A 27196-nucleotide genomic window follows, 5' to 3' on the forward strand; every position below is an offset into this window, starting at 1 on the left:
AGTTTACTCTGCCAGGCTCTGTGTTTTGATGGATGTACTTAGGTCATTTACATGTAAGAGATAATTATTGATATATTAGTGCCATCTTGTTATTTGTTTTTTGTGACTTTCTTTCTGTTGTTTTTTTCCTTTCTCTCTTCTTGACTTCTTCAGTTCAGTTCAGTCGCTCAGTCATGTCCGACTCTTTGCGACCCCATGAATTGCAGCATGCCAGGCCTCCCTGTCCGTCACTAAGTCCCAGAGTTCACTCAGACTCACGTCCATCGAGTCGGTGATGCCATCCAGCCATCTCATCCTCTGTCGTCCCCTTCTCCTCCCGCCCCCAATCCCTCCCAGCATCAGAGTCTTTTCCAATGAGTCAACTCTTTGCATGAGGTGGCCAAAGTACTGGAGTTTCAGCTTTAGCATCATTCCTTCCAAAGAAATCCCAGGGCTGATCTCCTTCAGAATGGACTGGTTGGATCTCCTTGCAGTTTTTAGAGCTACTTAAACATTACTAGGTTTCCAGTTTGACTTATAATTCTTCTTAGCGTATCCTGTTTTATTGTGTTCTCAATGGTTTTTCTAGGTATACAATAATACGTATGTAACTTACCACAGTCTACATGTGCAGCATTTTACCACTTCTGGTAAAATGTAGGAGCTTCAGTTTTATCTTTAATGTCAGCTAGTGTTGTAACTTGTTTCATATTTCATATTTATTGAATGTGATTTGTACAGTTCTTGAGAAGGATTGTCTTTAGTATTTATCCATATATCTGCAATTTCTGTTTTTCCTTTTTCATCACTGATGACAAGATTTTTAAAAAATCATTTTCTTCTGCTTGAGGACTTCTTTTTACCAATCTTTATACATCTGCTGATTTCTAAGTATTATGTATTTTTTTGGTCTAAAAATGTCATTATTTTTCCTTGACTGCTGAGGATATTTATTGTTTATTGTTTTTTGACTGTTATTATTTATTGACTGTTTATTGGCTATCAAGTTGTGAGTTACAGTTATTTTCTTTAAGAACTGAAAAATAATTACTCCAGTTCATTCCAGCCTCTAAGGTTTCAGATGAGAATTTTTCCTCTAGAATTGGTTTTTCTATATAGGCAGTATGTTATCATGGCCCTTTTCCAAACTTTTTTTTGTCCTTGGATTTTAAAAGTTTAATTTTGATGTCTTACCATTGGTTTCTTTAGGTTTATCCTGCTTTGGGTTTATTCAGCTTATTAAATCTGTAGAAGTATTGTACCTTTGGCCAAGTATAGGAAATTTTAAGCTGATATGTTTTAACATATTTTTCCAATCTCCTTTCTTTTTCTTTACCTCTCGGGGCACTGATGGTATGAATGATGAATCTTGTTACTGTCTCACAGGCTCTGGGGCTCTAGTTAATTTTTTTTAAACGATATTCTCTTAATCTGTTGTTCAGATTAGATGAATTCTATCGATTGGCATACAAATTACTGATTTTATCTTCTGTAATTATCATTTTACTACTGAGTCCATACAGCAGTGGTTTTTTTTTTTTTTTTTGGTAATTTATTATTATTTTTTAATTTGATAATTGTACTTTTCAGTTCTATAATTTTCATTTGGTCTTTTTAAAATTATTCTTTTTTACCAATTTTTCATTGTTTCAAGAGAACTTGACGTTGATTGTTGAAACATTTTTATGACAGCTATTTAAAAATTCTTGTCAGATATTTCCAGCACAAGATTCATTTAATTGTTGGCATCAGTTAACTTTTTTCTTACTTGTTTTTTGATAGTATTGGTTCTTAGTGTGAAGAGCAATTTTTCAGTTGTACTCTGGACATTTTGTCCATTTAGGAGATGCTGGGTTCTATTTAAGTGTTTTATCTTAGTAGTATGCTGCTACGATCAAGCACTCAGGTCCTGACCTACTTTTGTTGACTGTGGTTTCAGTGATAGTTTAATTTTTAGAATCTTTGTGATGGTGTTGGTCTGCCTGGCATATCTAGTGCCAGGAACCTGAGGGAACAGAGGATGGTTCCCCAGGCTGCCCTGCTGGGTGTCTCTCGGTGAGGGAGTGGACAATCTTGGGGCACAGAGTGACCAAGAAGCTTCCCTTGTCAGGTTCCTGCTGTGTTCCTGCCCCCATGCCTCTGACATGAATGAGTCTTCGGTTGTGGTGAGTTGTTGCAAGATTTGTCTTACTGACACTCATGTTTTCTCCACCTTTCTCTTCTCTCTTCCTTGTCCTGAAACCTCTAATGGAGAAGGAGGTCTGAGTGCATTGGGATTCCCTTGATCACTTATCTTCAGGGCTCATGATTGCTCTCTTCTGGTGGTGCTCAGCTTACTTGATACTGTCAGAGAGACTCCTGCTTGATCAAGTGGAGGAATGAGCTAGATTGCAGGTGGGGACACATGGGATCTGGGTGACCTTCTGTTGGATGCTGGGACATAAGGCACTTTGTTGCTCTGTTATTCCTTCAGTCTTGGGCTCTTCAACCAGCTTGCCACCTTCTTGCCACCTTCGAGAATTCTCACTAGTCTCTGTGTTACTTCCAGGGATGATAGTTGTTCTTGGTTGGCAGAAGCTGGGAGAAACAAATCTATACCATCTTGTTTAGGTTAGAAGTTTGCAAATCACTAATTCTTTTAGCTATTTTTTGTGGAGTTTATTTTCTTATTTTAAAAAACACGTTTTGGCTCAGCTGGTAAAGAATCTACCTGCAATGCGGGAGACCTGGATTCGATCCCTGGATTAGGAAGATCCCCTGGAGAAGGGAGCAGCTACCCACTCCAGTATTCTGGCCTGAAGAATTCCATGGACTGTATATAGCCCATAGGGTTGCAAAGATTCAGACATGACTGAGTGACTTTCACTTTCTTTAAATCTGTTGATTACCTACTGTGGAAAATCAGGACATAGCTCCCTGTGAGCATTCCATATCTCTGTTAACCTTTATTGTATAGTTATGTTACAGTTTTTTTGCTAAACCAGAAGTGAATATTAGCACTATGGTCACATAAATATGGTCCATTGAAAACTCAAGTAGTATGCTGTTTCCTTTCTGTGCAGCCATTATTTTAATATAGTAAATAATCACTGCATATTTTTCTTTACATCATTTTTTACTTAATTATAGGTAATTAAAGTTTTTCATGCCTGTCTCTAGTCAGGTATATGGCTTATTTCCTCCTTTTACTGTGATATATCCTCCAGTATCTTCCTAATAAAGAGTTTTTTTGAGTTCTGCATGTCTGAAATTTTCTTTATTTTGTTTGCACTGTTGATTAATAATTTGGCTGAGTATATAAGTCTAGATTGAAAACCAGTTTTCCTCAGAATTTTAAAGACATTGCTCCAGTGTCTCCTAATGTCCATTTTGTCTTAAATGACTTAATTAAAATATAAGTGCAGATGGAGTTGGGCTTTCCTCATGACTCTGAGGTAAAGAATCTGTCTGCAGTGCAGGAAACACAGGAGGGGCAGGTTCGATCCCTGGGTCAGGAACATACCCTGGAGAAGGGAATGGCTACCCACTCCAGTATTCTTGCCTGGAGAATCCCATTGACAGGGGAGCCTGCTGGGCTGCAGTCCATGGAGCAGAAAGAGCTGGACACAGCTGAAGTGACTGAGCACATAATCAAGGCCAGTGTATATATTTAGGAAAGGAAAGTTAAAAATTCAGTACTCTTAATACTTTGCTTCATAATTTGGATTTTGATCAGCAAAGCTAATGGATTGAGATGTATGGAGAAAAAAGTTTGAAGGTATGGAAGACACTGAAAGAGGTAGCTAAAGAAACTTAGGAAAGAAAAGCTTTAGAGTGGTTAAGTTGTTTCCTGATATCTTGTTAACTTGCTCTGAAGTTCATAGTTCAGGTATCATTGTCTTTTGATATGATTTGATTTAAGAAATCTTTGCCTTCTAACCATTGCTCTTACTTTTGGGGAATTATTTAAATAACCAGCAGGGGGAGTACTTAGGTTCCTTTTGGAACAGACACTCAAGCTGAAAAGATACTTGGGATTTTAGTGTGTACAGTTTAGAACAGTTAAATTTTTTTTTGTCTTTTCTGATAATAATACACACCTATTATAAAATTTCTATAAAAGAATACACTAGAGAATATCACCTGTCAATCTGCAGTCAGGTGACACAGGCACTTTCATGCGTTTCCTGCAAATATTTTTTTCTATCAATGCTTGTATCTACATCAAAATTGATGTTACTGTTTTAAAACTTACAGTCATTAGTGTTAATAGATATATACTTGAAAATCAATTCTGAATATTCTTTTCCATCCGGATACAATCAGAAACAGAACATTGATTCTTGTGTATAAATGGTTTCTATTGGCTTCTCATAAACTCATAGGTTTGATTTCTCTTCTTTTAAGGGGTAGGACTTTTATAGAGCATCAGAAAATTCCCATTTAGCAAAGAAAAACAGCAGAATACAACATTATCTGTTTTAAGGATACAGCTAAAATGTGTGTAATCAGAAGACACGAATTGGGCAGCAGTGTATTAAAACAGGTGTGTCAGTGGCTAGCCTGGTCCCTGGTACACAATTTTGTACTCAGTTTTGTAATGGACAAATAGTGGAATAGAGTGATTATTTTTAAAAAGTTATTGTAATGTCAAGACACAAAAAGGAATACTTCTGTAAAGATTGAAACACACAAGAACAATTTCTGTAAAAGTTATTTGTAAGAAAACCTGTCCAGTTTGTGTAACTCTAGGTTATCTCCTCCTAAAAACTATGACAGAGAAAAACAGTGTATTTTGTATACCCAATAACTAATTTGTTTACAGAAAGAAGAGAAGCATACTTAGTGCCTGAGTTCTTGGCCACAGTTTTATGAAGATCTCAAAAAATTTTCTCTTTGAACATTCTGTATAAGTCTTTACTTATTTTGAACCAGTTTATTGAATTCACCCTGGCTTCCTAGGGGGCTCAGTGGTAAAGAAACTGCCTGCCAATGCAGGAGACTCAGGAGATGCCGGGTCAGGAAGATCCCCTGGAGAAGGAAATGGCTACCCTGTCCAGTATTCTTGCCTGGAGAATCTCATGGACAGAGGAGCCTGGTGGGCTACAGTCTGTGGGGTTGCAAAGAATTGGACATGACACATTGAATTTTTTTTTCAGTTCTTGTCATTTATTTATGAAAATAATGATACCTGTACATTTATGAATGTGAAGAAATACATTCATCAAAGGGAAAACAGTTTTGAGGAGAGGTTAAGGAAATGAAGTTGCAGTAGTCTCTATGTAAGTGTGCTAGGAAAGAGAAGGAGCAAGGGATAGCTAGATGGGGTCATGGTAAGAGAGAGATTAAAAAAAAAAAAAGCAGAGGGAAACTTGTGCATGGTTGAATGATGGCCTGAGGAGTGGAACCGTCTATGGTAGGAGAGTTTGGAACCTGAATATAGTGTCCTGGGACTGGCATCCTGGTCTTTGAAGATTTCCTTCTTACAGCCTCCAGCCCCTGGGATGTAAAGCTTCATAAGTTTGTCCCTTGGCCTTTTCAAAAGCTCAGCAGAGCCAATGGTATTTTTACTTGTTTACCCAACAGTGTGTACTTGACAGCTGTAGAAAATTCCAGGTGTGTGCAGAGACACTCGTGTGTTCAGTTTCCCCTTAGAGTGCGGATTTTAACCCAGTGTGCTCTGTGGCAGTGCTCAAACTGTAATCGTGTAAGACTCACCAAGGTGGTTGCTGAAATGCAAATTCCTGAGCCTCTCCTCACTCGGGGTTCTCATTTGAGGTTTGAGGATCTCCTGCCTCCAGAAGCACACCTGATGATTTTGATGTGCATTGCCCTTGATAGCAATTTTTAAACTTGTGGTAAAATAATGTAGTTTACTGTTTTAACAATTTTAAGTGTATGGTGTGTGACACTAAGTACTTTCCTGTTGTTCTGGAACTGTCACCACCTTCCATCTCTAGAACTTTTTGTCATCCCAAACCGAAACCCTTTACCCATTTAAACAACTCCTCATTTTTCCCTCCCCCAACCCCTGGCCACCATAGTTCTACTTTATGTCTCTGTGAATTTGATGACTCTGAGGACCTCATGTGAGTGGAATCATACGGTGTTTGCCTTTTGGGTCTCTTTTATTTCACTTAGCTTAATGTCTTCAAGGTTTTTCCATGTTGTATCTTGTGTCAGAATTTTTTTCTTTCTTTAAGGCTGAATAATATTCCATTGTGTGTGTATACACTGGCTTTTTCCAACAAGTCATTTAATTCCTTTCTGCTCCTTAAACTCTGAGAGACTGTAGAGTGCTAATCAGTAAACTTCATTTTCTTTTTTTGAGTTTTGAAATATTAAATCTGGTCATTAGATTAAAACTATTTTTGTGAATCATAGTAAACATCTTTATTAAAAATGTCTAAAGTACATTCTCATATTAACTCTCCTGAATATTAACCAACTCTTCTTCTTCCTTCTGTTATGGTGGTATATGGTACTATCATCTCACAGTATCGTTTTTAAGTATAGATTTTTTCTTGGTGGTGGTCTTGAGATATGTGCATCTATTATCCATATTTTACTGACACAGAAACTGGGTCTTGAGAATTGTAAATGTAGCCAACTGGTAGCACAGCTGTGACTCAGGCCAGACCAGTGTGACAGCGCAGCCTGAAGATGAGGGCGAAAGGATTTGTGTTCTGCTTGTGAAATTTCCTGGGTATTTCTGTGCTTAAGGAGGATAATAGCTCACGACATTGACTAGCCTGGACAACCCAGGATCTACAGGTAGCCGTCACCAAAGTATATTTCTTCCTTTGTTCAAGTCAGAGCGAGCTTTCTCCAGGAAACATTCACTCATGAACCTGTTTCTGAGCTCATCAGCCCAATGTTGGTCTATTTCTTCCTCCACTCTAATTATGTTGTTAGAGCCCAAGGTCCTTGAAGGTGAAAATGGGTTTTGGCTGTGTACCTTCAGAGGGCTCAGTGAGTCACCTCAGCTCAGTATAGATATTTACTGAATGCTGTGGCTCAGCTCTTTTAGTATCTGGCGGTTGAAGGCCAATTTAAGTTGGATAGAGGCTTGGAAGATTGATGCGTTGGCCTGCAGCTCACAGCATCTGGGCACCTGGGCTGCTTGGGGACCTGCCCTCTAGCCTGGAGCATGGCCTGTTCCTCTTCTGACTTTCTCAGGTTTCTTCCCATTATATGGGATAAGGTGGCTGGCTGCTTTGGGGACACACCCTTGACCAAGTTGAGAAGAAGAGAATCTTCTCCAGTGGTCCCACTGGAGCGGGTCTCTGATTGCCTCAGCTTGCGTCCCGTGGCATTACTGGACCAGTCACTGTGGACAGGCCGATGTCCTATGATTAACCTTGACCATGTTGGGTGCCCAAAACTGTGGTTGGGGAGTGTGTGTGTTTTTTGTGGGGGGGAAAAAAAAAAGGTGGATGAACGAGAAGGCTGGGTAGTGAAGTTGCCCTGTAAGCACCTGCTTGTGGCAGAGTGAACACTGTGGAGAGAGAAGTATCCATGCTGTCTAGCCATGTAGAGAGGTCTGCTGGAGGTATTGTTTTTGACCATAGGTGGATAAAATGGGAATGAAGTGGGCTGCATTTCCCCATAGGCGTATACTTACTGACTAACTTACTTTGGATATTTAAAAATTTTGTGACAGATCTGGTGTAATAGTCACAGAATTTGCCTATTTGTTCAGTAGTTATGTAAAGAGGACCTCAGTGGGGGTGCTGTGCAGCGGGGATGAGGTGCAGAGGCGCGGGACTCCTGCCCTCAGGAGCTCTTACTCCAGGGCAAGGGGTAAGTTGGGCAAGAAACCGGATGGGGTCCCTGAGGGAGGGCGTTAATGGAGACTTTGAAGGATATTTCATGGAAAAGATGAGCATGATCTGTGGAGGAATCTGTTAGAGAGACCAGAGGAGGAGAGGTGATGTCTGGCAAAGCGTGCGTGGATGCAAGTGTGGTGTTGGAAATGCCCCGCCTGGCAGCAGCACGGGAAACGAGACTGGCTGGGGGAGTCGGAGGGACCGCCGAAGGGGGCTGTGGAAGGCCGGGCTGGGAGCTGCCGTAACTGGGGCTCAGACCCTTTTGTCCTTGCACTTGGGGGAGGGTCTGTGTCACTCCTGCCTCAGCTGCTGGAGGGTGGGGTCCTTCTTGCTCATTTTGTGTCCCGGGGCCTGCAGAGTGTCTGCATTGGCTGACTGGAAAGCAGGACCTTAGAATTCTGTCCTTTATGTTAAGTTACAGGGTTCTAGTCCCTGAAGAATCTTGAGTGTGGATGAAATCCAGAGAAGCAGAGGACGGGTCAGAAGTAACCAAAGTAGTGAGTGACAAGCCTGAGAGATGTTCTGTTGTCAGAGCAGAGGAAGGGTCTCTGAAAAAAACACGCACTCAGTAAACCTCACAGGACAGGCTCTGAGCACCACAGTGCGGGCATACTCGCTGATGTAGTTAAAACTTCACATCTGTTCCTCATTCTCTCTCCTTAATGTAGATCAATTCCTGGGTGAAAAGTGTTGACATCCATTGAGTATGTGGCTAGAGCCACTGAGATTTTTTCAGATACCCAAGTAAACTTTGTATTGGTAGACATTTGATTTGTTCTCCAAATTTATTACATGATATCCAAAACAATATTTAGAAATTTTCACTTCTTTCCAAAGGGAGTATCCCACAGATGTATAGTGGCATGCATTTGGTATCAAAGGAATAAAGTTTCAAAATGAGTAAATACAAACACCTGATGTGAAAGAAGCGAAAATTTGAGCAGAGAGGTGAGAAGAAGGAAAAGTGGTCTGTGAGGGGCTGATGTGGATAGTAAAGCAGTAAAGCAGAATTTAACGTTTTTGGGTTTTAACTAGTTGTTTCTTTCTAAGTATGCTCCGTTCAAAGTACAGTCAATCCTCATTTTTAAAAGATTGTATATTTATGAAATTGCCTCCTTGCTCAACTTTATTTGTAATCCCTGAATCGCTGCTCATGGTGCTTTTATAGTCTCTTGCAGGCATATGTAGAGCAGGGAAAATTTTGAGTCACCTGGCATGCATGTTCCCAGCTGAGGTTCATGGCCCCACTCCGTCTGCTTGTTCCAGTTCTCAGATCAGCTCAGTTCAGTCGCACAGTCGTGTCCGACTCTTTGCGACCCCATGAACTGCAGCATGCCAGGCCTCCCTGCCCATCACCAACTCATGTCCGTGTTCTCAGATCAGTTGCCTAATAATGGTCTGTTTTCCTGGTTCAGGATCCAGTCCAGGATCACATGCTTTATTTTCTCTCCATGCCTCTGCAGCCTTACGTTGATCTGGGTTAGCTCCTCAGGTTCTCTTCATGTTTCTTGGCCGTGTCCTTGTTGAGGCGGGCAGTCCAGTTGTTTTAGGTTCGTCTGATGTTTTCAGTGTTGAGATTGAGGTTATGTGTTTTTGGTAGTAATATTGTGGAGATTGACTTATATTCTGCTCGGTGCCTCATATCAAGAAGCACTTGTTGATGGTTTGCATCAACTTTCATGACTTGATTAAGATGGTGTCTGAAAGATTTCTCCACTGTAAAGTTACTGTTTTTCCCTTTGGAATTAATAAGTCACTTCTGGGGAGATGTTCTGTGACCATGTATATATTCTCTTCATCCTCAAACTTCACTCACTAGTTTCATTGATGATATTCTAAATCTGTCATTTGTTTGTTTATGTCGTTGTAGACTTACATTCTTATTTTGTTCAGTTGGTTATAATCCTTTACTATCATTACTTACTTGATGCTGGAATGTCCCACATTTGGCCATGAGGGCCCCTTCATGCAGGCCCCTGTGTCTTTTTTGCATGCTCTCATTATTCCTTGAGCAGTTTCTTACTCTCTGGCTCAAGATATTTCAGGCTCATGCTATCCTTCCCTGTCCCATCCCTGGTATTACCCACTTTACTGAGGAGCCGACCTGGACCGATTTATTGTATTAGAGAGATATTTGGGAGTTAAAAATATATGTATGTATATAGACCAAGAACTGAATAGACCAAATGATGTTTCCCAGTTTCCTTACTGTTCTAGATAACTCAGTGAACCTCTTCGGATAGCTGCGCTCTGGTGGAGGTGGCACCTTCCTGAGGTTGATGCCTCTTTGCTTGTAGTTCTCCCCACCCCAGGAATTTCTACATAAGAGGAAACAAGCTTAGACCTATTAAGTATTAAAATGCCATCTATGTTATGGCTGAATTTATTTTTATGAATTTGTTCCGTTGAAGTTTTAATGGTCTTTTAATCTTAATTTATTTTTTAAAACTGCAGTGTCATTGGTTGAGGGGTTTTATTTCTGATAAAGTGATCGGCTTCTAGTAGGTTACCTTAAATTCCCAATGCAAATCTAAAATTTTCTTTAAAATAAAATGCAAATTAAAGAACTTATAAGGTGAGTGTTTGTTACGTATTGTGTTAGTTGCTCAGTCATGTCCGATTCTTTGTGACCCCATGGACTGTAGCCTGTCAGGCTCCTCTGTCTGTGGACTTCTCCAGGCAAGAATACCGGAGTGGGTTGCCCTTTCCTTCTCCATTGTTTGTCATAGACATTAAAAAAAAAACTAAATAAAATAGCTTGAGAGAAAACAACCAGTGTTGTCACTGTTTTTGGATGTAAGCGCCTTGGTTCCTTTGGGTCTCGGGTGGAGCCCCTGCCCTCCCGTTTCTGGTGCATTCTCAGCTGCTGCTCTCCTGCCTGCTGCACACCAGCTGCCTCTGTGCTTGGCTCTCCTCTGTTTTCTTGCTTCTCTTGGCTCTCTCATGTCAGATGGGATACCATGCAGGACTTTGGAGGGTTCATGGTGTGTCCTCATCCACTTGTATTTTAGAGTTGGTTGTCTAGTTGTGTTGTTCAAGCCCTTTTAGTTTTGCTGTCTTCTGACTCTTCTTTCTGTGGAGGTTCAGAGACAATTTGCACACTCTGCCAGTTCTCTCTTGCCTCCTTGCTTCCATTTCCAAAATGACCACGGAAGGAAAAAACGATGGTCGTGTCTAGGAAGGGCCGAGGCCACGTGCAGCCTGTTCATGCACCAGCTGTGCCCAGTGTGTGCCCAAGGACAGGGCCATTAAGAAGTTCATCATTTGGAACAAAGTAGAGGCTGAAGCCATCGGACATTGCTGAAACGAGTGTTTCCAATGCCTGTGTGCTTCACGAACTGTGTGTGAAACTACCTTACTGTATGAGCTGCGTCACTCACAGCCAGGGGGTCAGGAGTCATTCCCGGGAAGCCCAGAAGGACCTTCCCCCTGAAGCAGACCTGCAGCTGTTGCCCCACGGCCTCCACCGAAGCCCATGGAAGGAGCTAAGTCCTTAAAGACTGGAGAAATACTGTTCTCTAAAAAGACACTAAAATGGAAATTCTACATGAAAATGAAATAAAAACTGGGTCCTCACTGATGCCATTGCTGGGCTTGCTCCCCAATGCCATTTGTTAGTGTATATTTAATGAAATTGATTTCCTTATTTTTTTCTTTGAAAACTGTTTCTACAGAGAAAAAGAAATCGGGATGCAGAGTACCCGTCCTTTCCAGGAGAGAGTCCCCTACCATGCAGACGAGCAGGGCTCAGGACCATGGGGACCGTGGCTTCCCTGTCTGAAGCATGGCTCAGGTGTGGAGAAGGATTTCTGAAGAGTCCTGGCACTCCGGTAAAGTCATGATGCTACCTTCCCTGAAGGCTGAGCGATAAATCCTAGCTTCCTGAGAGTTCACGCCACTGTACTTGTATTTCTTTGGAATTCCCTTCCTTATTTTCTTTCAGAGCACTGTAATTGATGTGTTCCTTGTTTTTCTCATCCTTGAATCCCCTACAATTGTGGCATAGGAGTATTCACCTCTTTCTGTCATGTAGGACTTTGCTCTTTGTAGGTAGGGATGCATACTGGAAATACTCTCAGGAGATGACACTGTTGAGCATCCTGCCTTTAAAAGAAGTCTATTTAATGAAATGCTTATATATCAGGACCTGATGACACTGGGGGATTCTGGTGGATTTTGGTTTATGTGGTAACTTTGAAGTACTCACCGTAAGAAGGAGTGCTCACCACTGTTATCAACTCTAAAAAGACAGCCCTCTGTTTGGATTCTGGAAAAATATAAAAATGCAATTATAAATATGTGCTTTGGGAATACTTGTTGGTAAATAAAGGAAAATAGATGAACATGTTAAAGGGGTGTAGTGTAAATTCTTGAATATTTTATGTAATGTTGCTTTTTAGCTCTTGTCGCATGAATTACTACATCATTATTAATTATTATTATTACTGTTACCATTATCTGCCCGAAGTCATTAACAGCTGAAAAGAAGACTACTACAGAAAAACACCTTGAATTATCCTGTCGACCCAAGAAAGGTAATATTGTTGATTTCTTGGCAGGAAAGATAAAAGCCTAATATATCCTTTGATTTATTTGTTTTCTTTTAAAAAGTCATTTATATCGTTTGGAAAAACTATATATTCATGGTTAGAAAAAACACCCAAATGATGTAAAAAGGTGTTTTTTGCATCTCTCTCATCTTTTTTCACCATCTGTCCCATTTTTTATGCCTCCTATAGATAATTATTAAATTTTTTTGTTTCTTTATTGAATTCACTGTTATCAACAGAACCCAGTAGGTAAGCTCAGATTCATGGCTGCAGGGTTTTAAAAAGAATCTGGTTTGAGAAATAAAGTTATGACCTGAAATATAAGGACTATACTACTTAGTCAGTGATGGTTAGGGAAGACTTGGAGTTATGGATCATAGGAAAGTGTATTGAAGTGTTTGAAGGGATGGGTTGAATTTATCTCCTGCACCAAGAAGGTCAGGGGGGCTGGACTCATTTTGAGTTCTGCTGTCTGTTTTTGTAGTCATGAGGTAGAAGCTGAATTCTGCAGGCCCAGTTCTCAGGAAAAGTGTAGACTTGGGAGGATTTTCTCCAAATGAACTTTGCTCTGAGAAGGAGTACTCTCCCTTGGACCTCTGCCTTTAGCCAGAATCTGTTCCACAGTGTCACCTCCACCAAAAAAGACATCAGTGAAATTAGGGATTTTTAAACATATGTGTTGCTGCTCCAATAAAACTGGGATTTTGTTGGTAAGGAAGAAGGGGTGTGACTATCAGGGAGGCCGCAGGTTCTGCTGCTACACTCGCTCACCCTCAGGGTGGGCAGGTGGGGTCATGTCTCCAGACTTCGGGGGTCTCATTGGACTGTGCCATGTCCCGACTGTGTTTTGACAGTGGGATCTTGAGAAAGCAAGCTAAGCATGCTTTGCTTCAGTTTCTGCCTCTGGAAAATAGATCTCAAACTTGTGTATCTCACTGGGTTGTTGTGAATTAAAAAAAAAATCCCTGTTCAAAGGTTAACACTTAGTAGGAGATCACATCAGTCAATCCTAAAGGAAATCAACCCTGAATATGCATTGGAAGAACTGATGCTGAAGCTGAAGCTCCAGTAATATGGTCACTTCATGCAAAGAGCTGATTCATTGGAAATGGGACTGATGCTGGGAAAGGTTGGGGGCAGGAGGAGAAGGGGGTGGCAGAGGATGAGATGGTTGGATGGCATCACCAAGTCAATGGACATGAGTTTGAGCAAGCTCCAGGAGATGGTAGAGGGCAGAGGAGTCTGGCGTGCCGCTGTCCGTGGGGTCGCAGAGAGTTGGACATGACTTAGGGACTGAACGGTGGTAACAACTGCAGCAATTGCTGTTCTGTTTGATGGCAGAGAGGCGAGCGCCTGCTCAGCGTCCTGCTGAGTGAAAAACTTTCTGTGAATAAGAGATTTAACACTTTAAGCTGTATTATTATTTTAAGGGGATTCCTTTTATGCAATTGAAAAATAAAATTCTCCTAATTTTTTTGATTCCTAAAATACTGTATAGTAAAATAATACCGTAATCTTCTGATGGTGCTACAGAATTTAAATTTTACTATTATTAATGCCAAATGTTGTAATTTTCAGAGATCAATTTAATTCTAATTTCTAAGCTGTCATAATATGAAGTATGGAGAAAATAAATAGTACAGTTGTCCCTTGAATGACTGGCATGGGGGGCTGGGGTGCTGACCCTACACACAGTCAGAAATTCGCCTGGAGCTAACTTCACAATCAGCCCTATCTGCAATTCTGCATCAGCAGATTCAACCTACTGTTGTGTAACAGGACTGTAGTAGTACATACAAAAAAATTTCTGTGTAAGTAGACCTGTGCAGTTCACGCCTGGGGTGTTCAAGAATCAGCTCTTTCTTTCTTTTACACGATGTGGGTTATACCTTTCTCTGCAGATTTGAAGGTATAATCAAATTTAACTTGGGAAGAGAAAGAAATATTAAATAAGCTGCTCCCTTGTATTTTATTTCAAAAGCATCTTTTGAGTTGGTTTTCCATGCCAATGTATATTCAACCTAAAACCTACTCTGCTATACTATCTTTTCCGTGGAATGACCAGTATGTTCTGATAGACTGGAAAAGCATATATCCATGTATAGTTAATTTGTTTACAGCATAAGCAGCTTGTTAAGAGAAGAAAGTGTTATTAATAATTTACCAAAACTCACAAATAGAAACTGATAGAAAAGGGAACTCAAGGCATTCGCTGAAACTGGTTTATTTTAAAAATAGTAACTTTTAAAGTGTTAGTTTAATTTAAGATAGGCTGTTAACAAAATTTCTAGAATGTGGAAGTAGTATTTTTTTGAGAACAGGGAAGCAAAACTGGGGGAACAGACTTTGGCAAAGTGTGCAAAAAAGGGGGAGACTCTATTTCCTTGTCTCCATGTCTGTTTCCTTACCTGTAAGGTACTGAGAACCAGACAAGGAAGGGGGACGAGATGGAGGAGAAGAGAAGGAGTGAGAGAGGTGATCCTTTGCTTGCTGGCAAAGGATCTTGCCAGAAGGTTTGTATCATGTGGAAAAAGAGAAAACTGAAATAAAAATAGGCTGGAACCTTTGTAAATAGTGATTTTCTTTAAAAGGAAGAACTTTTTAAAAAATGTGAAAAAAATGTGTTTCCTAAGCAAATGAAACCATGTAATAAAAAAAAATAGTGTGTATTATTTTATTTTTCTTGAAATATTCTGCAGAATATATTCTCAGAGGCTGTTTTTTGTTGAGGTCAGAAATCTCCTTGAAAGGCATCAGTAAATTTTTAAATTGTTATTTTTTGATGTGTCTTTCTCCCTGTTGAACCATAGGTTTTTTTTCAGAGCAGACCCTCCTCTGTTGCTCATCTTTCTCTCCAAAGTGACTTGGGTTAGCATATGGCTAAGGCTGCCATAATGAAGTGCTACAGACAGGATATTTTAAACAACAGAAACTCTCTCTTTCACAGTTCTGGAGGCTAGAATTCCAATGTGAGATATTGGCAGGATTGGTTCCTTCCAGGAAATGTGCTCCTGGCTTGTTTCCTTGACTTGTAGGTGGCTGTTTCTTTTCCAAGTATCTCTTTCCTAGGTCTTCCCTCTCTGCATGTGTGGTTAGGTGTCCAGATTTCTCCTTTATATAAGGAGAGCTGTCATAATAGATGGGGGCCCACACTAACTTCTCACTTTAATTTGATTACCTAAAGACCCAGTCTCCAAATACGATTACATTCTGAGATGCTGAGGTTAGAACTTAACATATCAGTGGATTTGTTGTTCATTCACTGAGTCGTGACCAGTTCTTTGCGACCCCATGGACTGCAGCACTCCAGGCTTCCTTGTCCTTCATTATCTCCCAGAGTTTGCTCAAAGTCATGTCCATTGAGTTGGTGATGCCGTCCAACCGTCTCAACCTCTATTGCCCCCTTCACCGTCTGCCCTCAATCTTTCCCAGAATCAGGGTCTTTTCCAATGATTGGCTCTTCTCATCACGTAGCCAAATATTGGAGCTTCACCTTCAGTCCTTCCAAGGAATTTCAGGGTTGATTTCTTATAGGATCGACTGGTTTGATGTCTTTGCAGCCCACGGGACTCTCAAGAGTCTTCTCCAGAACCACAATTCAAAACCATTAATTCTTCAGTGCTCAGCCTTCTTTATGGTTCAGCTCTCAAGTCTGTATCTGACTCCTGGAAAACCATAGCTTTGACTATACTGACCTCTGTCGGCAAAGTGTTATCTCTGCTTTTTAGTACGCTGTCTAGGTTTGTCATAGTTTTCCTTCTGAGGAGTAAGTGTCTTTTAATTTCATGACTGCAGTCACTGTTATCAGTGATTTTGGAGCCCAAGAAAACAAAATCTGTCACTCCTTCCACTTTTTCCCCTTCTGTTTGCCAGGAAGTGATGGGACCAGATGCCGTGATCTTAGTTTTTTGAGTGTTCAGTTTTAAGCCAGCTTTTTCACTCTCCTCTTTCACCTTCATCAAGAGGCTCTTTAGTTCCTCTTCACTTCACCTTGTGCTAATTGCATTCCTGAGGGCTTCACCATTATGACCTGATTACCTCCTGAAGAGGCCATCACACAGGATTAGGCTGCAATGTGTGAGTTTTGGGGGACTCACACATTCAGTGTATAGAGCGTTCCACTTTTCCCTTTCGATTACTTTTCCAGATGCATAATAATGAAAAAGATTGATATGTCTTTTGTAAGTAAGTTCACAGCTTAGTTTTATTAGCTCTTTAAATAAATATGGGTTCTTTGTTTATTCTGAATAGTTTACATTTAATTTTATATTTTGACGGATAGACAACTTTAGTAATTCTAGATGTTCATAACACAAAGTAAGTGTTCAGTAAATGTTTACTATTATTTCATGTTTTTGTGCCTTTGTAAGTGTTGATTTTCTAGACACCATTTTGTCAGTGAATCTAACTTTCCTGATTAGTATAAAGTGGAGCATTCACTTTTTTGTGTTATCCTCAATATTCTGTGACATATCTCAAATAAAGTATTTGATTTTTCTTTTCATAGTTAATGTTGCATTCCTCGAGGGCAGGAATTTTCTTCTTTTTTTTGGTTTCCTCAAGGTTTACTATATCGAAGGTATTATATAAATATGTATTTAATGAAGCCATTTAGCTTCTGATACTGTTTCCTCTTCTGTAAAACTTGAGTTGTAATATCTAATCTCTTATAGTGTATTGAAATGTGGTTAAGGGTTTTTTTCTTGGTTTTAGCATTATATATAACTCAATTATCCACTCAATGTGAATAGGAAAATTGATTTTTATTAGGTATCTAATCTGTTCTGATTAATATCAGTAAGATTTTCTGTTAAACTTTGGTTCCACTGCAGTGGAGACGCTCCATTCCTGCTAGATTTCCTGTCTGTAGAATGGACAACATAAAAATAGTGAGCACTCCACGTGCTGGTGATACGGAGAAACTGTATCACCCTCACAGTGCTGTGGGACTGTAGAATGGCACGGCCACTCTGGAACACAGCTGGGCAGTTCTTTATAAGGCTTCACATGCAATTACCATACAGTCCAACAGTCGTACCCTTAGACATCCTGGAAAATTAAAATTACAGTCACATGAAATCCTGTACACAGTGTTCGTAGTGGCTTCATTCGTCATAGCCCCAAACTGAAAACAACCCAGGTGTCCTTCAGGGGGTAACTGATTAAACATGTTGTGCTTCATTCACACCACAGAACAGGGCTCAGTAATTAAAAAAAAAAAGGGAAGTGACTGTTGGTACATACAACAGCCTGTTGAACGTCCAGGTAATTATGCTAAGCTCAAAAAGCCAGTGATAAAAGGGGATGTAGGTGATATCATTTGTATGTTATTCTTGAAATGACAGAATTAGAGAAGTGCAAAATTGCTTTGTGATTTCTAGGAAACAGGAATTGAGGTGCGGAGGCGAGCTCTGTTGATAGCTTTGGAAAGGCAGTGCGAGATATCGCCACAGTGATGGAGCTGTCCTCTGTTTTCACAGCATCGCTGTCAGCATTCTGGCTGCGATGTTGCACTGCAGTTTGCAGAATGTTACCCCTGGAGCAGCTGCTTGAAGCATACCAGGGCTCTCTTGTTATTTCTGACAACGGTATGTGAACCAACTATAATCTGAAAATAAGGCTAATTAAATTTAACAGTTTGCTGTTAAGCATTTTAAGCAAACTGCTGTTACCAGGGCTCCTAGTATAGTAAAGGAAGCACACAGAAGCATTCCTTTTGTAGATAATTATTGATTTTTGTGGTTTTTTGGGTACTTTTTTACCCTTAAGGCTTGATGAAATATTCTATAACAAAGTTATAGTTTTATAACAAAGTTCTAGTTTTATAATTATTTCAGGGTTATTTTTTGAGTTTTCATTTGTGCTCCGGTCATTTTCCTTGTCTTTTATAACTTAGATTTTATTTTTTTTCCTCTTGTAGTTTGGATTTAATTTAGCCAGGTTGCTCATAGACCTTTAGTTGGAAAGATTTGAAATAAGACATTGTTTTCACTATCAACAGAATTTTGTATATTTGTGCCTTTGGCAAAGTAGCATGTATTAAACCTCATATTGATCAATAACCATAATCAATTGGCCATTAAAAAATTTTTTTTTCTTTTGCAGAACCTACCACCTCTAAGAATACCAGTGGGCTTGCAGCTATAACGTGGAGTTCTAGTGGAAGTGATCTGTCAGATGAAGATAAAACAGCTTTTAAATCACAAAGAGATAATGGATATCATTCTAGAACAGGCAGGTGTTGTAACAGCAACATTTTATGTCCAGAAGATGGGGCCAGTGAAGGTAAATTGATAATTTTTTAAAGAAATTTAGTTTCTATTGTAGATTGTGTTTTAATAATGCAAATAACTTATACTTCTCTTCTAATACTTAGCATTGATTTTGATATTACTGACTCCCAACCTTTTAGAAACATTTTCTCATAATATTTCTCACAATAACTCCCTCAGAGGTAGGTATTACCAGGATTATTTTTACAGTTGACAATTTGGGCTTAAACATGTTAAAATTGATCAAAGCCAGTTCTCTAAAGTACAGTGTAAAATATTATAATATATAAAGTATAAGTAATATAATATAAAGCATAAAATACCTGGAGGTGTTTGGGTTTGGCTCCAGACCAGCACAGTACAGTGAATGTTGCAGTAAAAGAAGTTGCCTGAATGTTGGTTTCCCAGCACAGACAAGCCATGTGTCTATACTACTGTAGTCTAGGAAGTGTGCACTAGTATTATGTCTAAACAAATGATAGACACACCCTAATGTAAAAACGCTTTATTGCTTAAAACTTCTGTGTACCATCTGAGCCTTCATTTAGTGAGTCTTACATTTTTGCTGCTGGAGGGTCTTACTTCAGTGTTGACGGCTACTCAAGTGAAGCTTGCGGTTGCTGTGGCAGTTTCTTAAAATAAGGCCGCAGTGAGGCTTGCAGCATCGGTGGAGGGCTCCTTTCATAAACATCTTCCCTGAAGCATGCAGTGCTGCTCAGTAACATTTTACCCACAGAACTTCTTTCAGAATTGAAGTCAGTGCTCTCAGACTTGCTGCTGTTTTATCAGCTGGGTTTATGTTATATTCTCCATCCTTTGTTGCCATTTCAACAGTCTTCACAGCCTCTTCACCAGGAGTCAATTCCATCTCAAGAAACCACTTTCTAGGAGCACCTCCTCGCCTGTTAGAATTTTATCCTGAGATTTGAGCAATTCAGTCACATCTACAGGCTCCATTTCTAGTTCTCTTGCTGCTTCTCCCACACATGCAGCCCCTTTCTCCCATGAAGTCTTGAACCCCTCACAGTCATCTGTGAGGCTCCAAATCCACTTCTTCCTCACTCCTATCACTGTGGGTATTTTGACCTCTTCCCTTGCACGAGTCATGAATGTTCTTAATGGCATCTAGAATGCTGACTCCTCTCCAGAAAATTTTCAGTGGACTTTGCCCAGATCCATCAGAGAATCACTGTCGATGGCAGCTGTAGCCTTGTGGAGTGAACTTCTTAAATGATAAGGCCTGAAGGTTGAAATTAGTCCTCGATCCATGGGCTGCAGAGTGGATGTTGTGTTATCAAGCATGAAAACAACATTCATTCTGTTGTACATCTTCATCAGAACTCTTGGCTGACCAGGGACATTGTCAGTGAATATTAGTATTTTGAGGGGAATCTTCCTGAGGAGCAGGTCTCAGCAGTCGGCTCACAACACTCAGCAAACTGCGTGATAACAGATGTGCTGTCACCGGACCGCAGGCAGAGTAGACTTAGCTTCGATGCTTAAGCACCCTAGGATTTTCAGAATGGTGGGGAACACTGGCTCAACCTCAGCCCACCAGCTACATTAGCCCCTAACGAGGCAGTCAGCCTGTCCTTTGTAGCTTTGCAGCCAAGCACTGATTTCTGCTCATCTATGAAAGATTAAATTGCAAACATCCGTTGGATCATCAAAAAAGCAAGAAAGTTCCAGAAAAACATCTACTTCTGTTTTATTGACTATGCCAAAGCCTTTGACTGTGTGGATCACAACAAACTGTGGAAAATTCTTCAAGAGATGGGAATACCACACCACCTGACCTGCCTCTTGAGAAACCTATATGCAGGTCAGGAAGCAACAGTTAGAACTGGACATGGGAAAACAGACTAGTTCCAAATTGGGAAAGGAGTATGTCAAGGCTGTATATTGTCACCCTGCTTATTTAACTTCTATGCAGAGTACATCATGTGAAATGCTGGACTGGATGAAGCACAAGCTGGAATCAAGATTGCAGGGAGAAATATCAATAACCTCAGATATGCAGATGACACCACCATTATGGCAGAAAGTGAAGAACTAAAGAGTCTCTTGATGAAAGTGAAAGAGGAGAGTGAAAAAGTTGGCTTAAAGCTCTACATTCAGAAAACTAAGATCATGGCATCTGGTCCCATCACTTCATGGGATATAGATGGGGAAACAGTGGAAACAGTGACAGACTATTTTTGGGGGCTCCAAAATCACTGCAGATGGTGACTGCAGTTATGAAATTAAAAGACACTTGCTCCTTGGAAGAAAAGTTATGACCAACCTAGACAGCATATTAAAAAGCAGAGACAGTACTTTGCCAGCAAAGGTCCGTCTCTAGTTAAGGCTATGGTTTTTCCAGTGGTCATGTATGGATGTGAGAGTTGGACTATAAAGAAAGCTGAGCGCCAAAGAATTGATGCTTTTGAACTGTAGTATTAGAGAAGAGTCTTGAGAGTCCCTTGGAGTGCAAGGAGATCCAACCAGTCCATCCTAAAGGAAATCAGTCCTGAATATTCATTGGAAGGACTAATGCTGAAGCTGAAACTCCAATACTTTGGCCACCTGATGCGAAGAGCTGACTCAGTTGAAACGACCCTGATGCTGGGAAAGATTGAAGGCAGGAGGAGAAGGGGACGACAGAGGATGAGGTGCTTGGATGGCATCACCGACTCAATGGACATAAATTTGAGTAAACTCCAGGAGCTGGTGATGGACAGGGAAGCCTGGTATGCTGCAGTCCACGGGGTCACAAAGAGTCTGACACGACTGAGCATCTGAACTGAACTGATGAAAGTCCTAGGTGGCCTCTTTTCCAGTAGCAGGCTGTTTCACCTGATTTGCAAATCTGTTGTTTAGTGTAACCACCATCATGAATTCTCTTTGCCTGATCACTGGATGACTGGGCGAGGCTTTTACATTTGCACTCACTGTTTCACCTTGCACTTTTCTGTCACAGAAGTGACTTCTTTCCTTAAGCCTTGCAAACCAGTCTCTGCCAGCTTTAAACTTTTCTTCTGCAGCTTCCACACCTGTCTCAGTCTTCACAGAACTGAGGAGAGTTAGGGCCTTGCTCTGGGTTAGGCTTTGGCATCAGGGAATGTTGTTTCTGGTTTGATCTTCTATCGAGATACTAAAACTTTCTCCATATCAACAGTAATGCTGAAGAAACTCCAGACGAACACAAAAGCAACTAATAGAAGTTGAGAATTGAGGTGGCAGTCAGACGTGGGAGAAATGGGATGCTTATAGATAAAAGTAGAAATATACTTTCTTCTGCCTTTTAATATATTTTTAAATTGTTGAACAACATGGATCTTTTAAAACTCCTGAGGACACATAGATTTAATCCAATTTAAGAATGTTTTAAAATTGTATTTTTAGATGACCTGCAGGTTATTGACTGGGAGATTGACAGTGAGAGGGAAGATGCTTGTGAATGTGATGAATTTGAAGAGTGTGAAAGTGTGGTGGAGATATCTGACTGTGCTTCCGGCGCAAGCAGTCGTTCTTTGACACCAGCAGAGACGCCACCTGAGCTTCCTAAGGTGAGGATGAACTGTTTCCAGTTTTCCATTCCGTTCATGGCATGTGTTAATCACAACCTTTGGTGTTTTGTTTGCAACTCCTCTAAATAGTATGCTGGTAATGTGCTTTTAAACATGGATAAATACTGAGTTCTCTTCTCACCTGCTCTCCCCACTGTTACACATGGGTCTTTCCCAGGATCCTTCTGTTCCATCCGGACAGGTGTCTCGTGGCCTGGTCAGATTAGATTCAGCAATGTGCAATTCTGAATAATAATATTCATAGCAATACAACTATTAATTGTGATTTTCCTTTACAGCTTTTCATTTTTTTATGGAGTTAGTTATTTGGGTTTATGCTGCTTTGTTTTACTTATGAATAAAACTCTTAAGTTTTCACTGTTGTTCAGTTCTCTCATTAAGATTTTCAGACATAGCAGGCATTCTATTAAGTTTTAGAAAATTAAAAAAATATTTTATTGAAGTATAGTTGATTTTCAATGTTGTGTTAATTTCTGCTCTACAGCAAAGTGATTCAATTTTATGTATATGTATGTGTGTGTATATATGTATTCTTTTTTCATTTTCTTTTCCATTATGGTTTATCGCAGGATATTGAATATAGTTCCCTGGGCTATACAGTAGGACATTGTTGTTTATCCATTCTAAATATACTAGTTTACATCTGCTAATCCCAAACTCCCAATCCATCCCCCTCCCCTGGGCAGCCACAGGACTGTCGTCTGTGTCTGTGAGTCTGTTTATGTTTGGTATATTTGTTCATATGTGTCATATTTCAGATTCCACAAAGAAGTGGTATCATATGATATTTGCTTCTGTCTGACTTACTTTACGTAGTATGATTATCTCTAGGTCTGTCTATGTTGCTGCAAATGGCATTATTTCATTTTTTATGACTAATATTCCATTGTGATTATATACTACATCATATTTATTCATTCAACATTTGATTAGTTTTGTTTTTGTGGAGAACTATTTCTCATAAACTCCCAGCCTCTCTGATGTCACCTGAGCGTCCTCTCTGCTTTGTAAAGCTTGCTGCTCTTATGTCGCCCTTCACCCTCTTTTGGGGAATTCCCTTCGCCTTGTTCCTGCATGGAGCAACTTTATCCTGGATTCCGTGTCTTTCTCTTTCTTGGTTTTTACTCTCATTTTGATTGAGCACATCTTCCAATAGCTTCCAAGAAAGGATTTATGGAAGATAATTTTGTGGAATTTGTCATGTCAGAAAATGCAGTCATTACACTTTGACCTGTGGTTGAAACTTTATATAGAATTTTTGGTTGGAAATCATTTTTCTTGAGAATTTTGAAGGCATTGCTTCCTTTTCTTCTAGTTCCAGAGTTGCTATCAAGAAGGCAGCAGCTATTCTTATTCTTGATGTTTTAAGATTTCTCTTCCCTGTTTTAAACTGTTTTGGTTGTGATATGCTTAGATGTAGTTTTCTGCTTGGAGTTTGTCAAGTTTTTGGATCTGTGGTTGGTGTGGGATCCCCAAGCTCCCTTCTAGGTTTGGTGATTTGCCAGGAAGACATGCAGAACTTAGCATTCAAAAGCAAAATCATCACTCTTCCAAGAGTCTTTCTCAGTGGAGTCACACAGGGTATGCTTTATTGCTCCAGCAGTGAGTTCTGACAACATACGTGCACTCGTGTCTACCAGTGGGGCTCATCAGTGACTCCGAGCCCAGGGTTTTTATTGAGGGCTGCTGTCTGCCTAGCATGTGCCAGAATTTCAGATTTCAGGAAGAAAAACGGGCCTTCAACATAAGCCGCATTGTTGGCACAGTTGAGGCGCAGGGAGCCACAGTTATCATTTAGGGCATGGTGGGCCCATCCTGACATCCAGGTTAGTTCCCAGAGGTTGGCAAGGACCAGCCTTGCAGACAAGGAGCTCTCGGGACACCTGTCTCAGGTCTGCTGAGTTAACTCTCTTCCTCACAAGTGGGCGCAAAGCTTTCATCAAATTTGAAGAGTTTTTTGCCTTTATTCAGCACTTTTTTTTTTTCTTTCTGATTTCCCATTTCCTTCTCTTCTGTGACTGCAATTATCTGTGTATTAATTAGGTTGCTTGATTTTATGTCATGGTTTATTGATGTTGTGCCCATTTTTTCTCGCATTTCAAAAATGAAATGTGCCACTCAAAAGAGTGGTTTTTATTGCTATATCAAGTTTAATCTTTTTTCCTGTCATGTCTGATCTGCTGTTAATACTATCCAGTGTATTTACCACCTCTAAAAGTTTTATATGAGTCATTTTACCTTGTCCATGTCTCTCCTTAACACAATCATACGTTTATCTGTATTTTCAGCATAGTCTATTTATCATAGCTGTTTTAATGGCTTTTTCTGTAAATCTATCATCTGTGTCATTTCTATGTCTCTTTCTATTGATTGATACTTCTTTTCATTTGAAGTTGTATTTTTCTCCTTCTTTACCTGCCTGGAAATTTTTGAGTGTATATCAAATATTTTGAATTTTATGTTGTTGGGTACTAGATTTTTTAAAAATTTCTTTGAATACTCTGAGGCTTTGTTCTGTGGTACAGTTACTGGAAACAGTTTCATCCTTTTAAATGTTGCTTCATGGTTTTTTCTCTGCATCTGGAGGAGTACTCAGTCTTAGGTCTTAGGCTGAAGCAGGACCTTCCCGAGTGTTCTCTGTAATGCCCTGAATTGGGTTTTCCCACCGGGTTAGCAGGAACAGCCAGTTTCCTGAACCTGCATGAACTCTAGGCGCTGGTCTTCTCTGCTCCCAAGGGACTCTTTCCCTGATGTAGAGTTTCTTTATGTGCACATGCTGATCAGTAGTCTGCTGAATACTTGAGGGGGATGTTTGGGTTTCTCTGTGCAGCTCTGGCTTTTCTGGTGCTCTGGCCTATGAACTTGAGCTCCTTCTCTCTCCATGGACTCTCGGCCCTGTCCCTTCAACTCAGGGAGCCGCGTAGTCTCCACCTCAGTTCCCCCTCGTCACAGTGTAGTTTGGAAATTCTTTCCGGAAAGTAAGCTGGGGCAATTGTAGGTCTCAGTGCTTTGTTTCCCATCTTTCAGGAGTTAGTATTCTTCTTGCCTGATGTCCCATGTCTTGAAAGCCATTGTTTCAAGTATTTTGTCTCATTTCTTTCCTTTTGGTTATTTCAAGCAAGAGGATAAATCTGTTTCCTGTTATACCATCATGGCCATATTCTTGATTCTTTCCAGGCAACCTGGAACATGAAAAGATGTTCCTAATCAGTCATTAGCTGATCAAAACCATAATGAGATATTACTATATACCCATTAGGATAGCTGTTACCCATAAATGGGAAAATAAATGTTGAGGATGTGGAGAAATTGGAACCCCTGGGTACGATTGGTGGGCATTTCAAATGATGCAGCCTCTCTGGAAGACAGTTTGTTGGTTTCTCAAAAGTTAAAATAGAATTACCATGTGACCTAATGATTTTGCCTCTGGACATAGACCCCAAAGATTTGACAGCAGGGTCTCAACAGAAATTGTACCTTAATGTTCATAGTGGCACTATTCACAGTGTCATAATGGTGGAAGCAACCCAAATATCTATCATCAGGTGAAGGAATAAACAAAATGTGTGGGTGTGTGTATTGTCTGGGCTTCCCTGGTAAAGAATCTGGCTGCCAATGGAAGTAGACACGGGTAGATCCCTGGGTCAGGAAGATTCCCTGGAGAAGGAAATGGCAACCCATTCCACAGTTTTACCTGGGAAATCCCATGGACAGAGGAGTCTGGTGGGCTAAGTCCATGCGGTTGCAAAAGAGTTGGACATGACTTAGTGAGTGAACAACAACAAATGTATATTGTGTACTAAAAAAAATATTCACAACCTAAAAGATGAGAGTTATGTTTTATTTGGTGGGAATTTTTAGGGCTTCAGGCCTGGAAGGCAGCATCACAAGTAACCCCGAGATAAACTACTGTAATGAGCTGAGTAGGGAGGGGTAGTCAGAATATATAGGCGTTATGCAACAAAGGGTAGGTAGTCTGAACATCAAAAGGTTATTGTTAATTAAAGAAAACCTGGTATCTCAAGTTAAGGAATTTAGTGCTTTTCTGTGTTTGAGAAGATAGCAGAGTCTGAGTTCCCTTAAATCATTCCTTAGATACGCATCTTAACTGTCTAGGGCCAGTGTCCTGTGTTTTCTCATCCCGAGTTTCCTCAGGGCTCAGTGTGGGGGGTGACTGCAGTCTGATGGCTGCTAGACAGCAGGTACTTCCTTCCTGCGTTCCCTCAGGGCTCACCAGCTCACCTTCTGTGGGGGCTGCAGTCGGTGATGACTGTGCCAGCCCTTGTTTACTGATGTGGCAGGAAATATACCATTTCTCAATGTGTGTGTACGTATATGTGTTTTTGTATATAGATATAGATATGTGTATGTGTGTGTGTGTGTGTGTGTGTTACGGAATTAAACTTGGGTCTGCCTGCTCTGGTGTAGTAAGGCCAGTCTGTTGACACTGGGTTGTGGTGAGGGCAAGTGCAGCCTTTGTTGCATGGCACCCCCACTGTTTGGGGCTGAGCGTGGAGGCATGCATTTGGGTCCCAAGGACCCAAACTCCGTCATGGCTTTCAGGGCAAAACTTTTAGTGACAGGGCTGCAGGGTGACTGATCAGCTGTGGACATTTTTCTGCTTGGCTGGTGCTGAAGTAGTCAGGAGTCACCATCATCCCACTTCTGGCAACATCCAGCCTGTGGCTTGTGTGCTTGTGGTCAGCGTGCAGCTAATTTATTCCACCTGGTGAGGTTTCAGTGTCAGCAGAACGACTCAAGGGCAGGGCTCAGGATAATACCTCCGTCCCCTGCGGAAGAACTGAAGGGCCTTGACTGTGTTCAGTAGCTGAACTATTACTGTTTTATGTTGCTTGACAGCTTTCCTTTGTTCCTCCATTTTCTTACTTGTCTAATTAAATTTGTTCTTTGGAACTTGGGGAGGTCCTAGGAGGTGAAGCTTTTCTACAAACGAGAGGCAGGATCCTATTCCGTTTCATACACAGTGGTTATTATTCAGCATTCAAAAGGATTGAAAT

General features: G+C 40.5%; 1 protein-coding gene and 1 pseudogene across 3 annotated transcripts in view; both read left to right on the forward strand.

Annotated features, from left to right (window-relative positions):
* Positions 1-27196, forward strand: part of SPIDR (scaffold protein involved in DNA repair) — a 279388-nt gene that overhangs the window by 25271 nt on the left and 226921 nt on the right. For all 3 annotated transcript variants that reach the window (XM_025265438.3, XM_044928779.2, XM_044928780.2), the window contains exons 2-5: positions 11462-11617; positions 12256-12322; positions 18443-18622; positions 21994-22157. In XM_025265438.3, the coding sequence (XP_025121223.3) occupies positions 11462-11617; positions 12256-12322; positions 18443-18622; positions 21994-22157 (567 nt within the window). The remainder of the gene's footprint in view (positions 1-11461; positions 11618-12255; positions 12323-18442; positions 18623-21993; positions 22158-27196) is intronic.
* LOC123464949 lies at positions 10716-11432 on the forward strand (annotated as a pseudogene).

This window comes from Bubalus bubalis, chromosome 15 (genome assembly GCF_019923935.1).
Source record: "Bubalus bubalis isolate 160015118507 breed Murrah chromosome 15, NDDB_SH_1, whole genome shotgun sequence".
In the NCBI taxonomy this organism is placed as follows: Eukaryota; Metazoa; Chordata; class Mammalia; order Artiodactyla; family Bovidae; genus Bubalus; species Bubalus bubalis.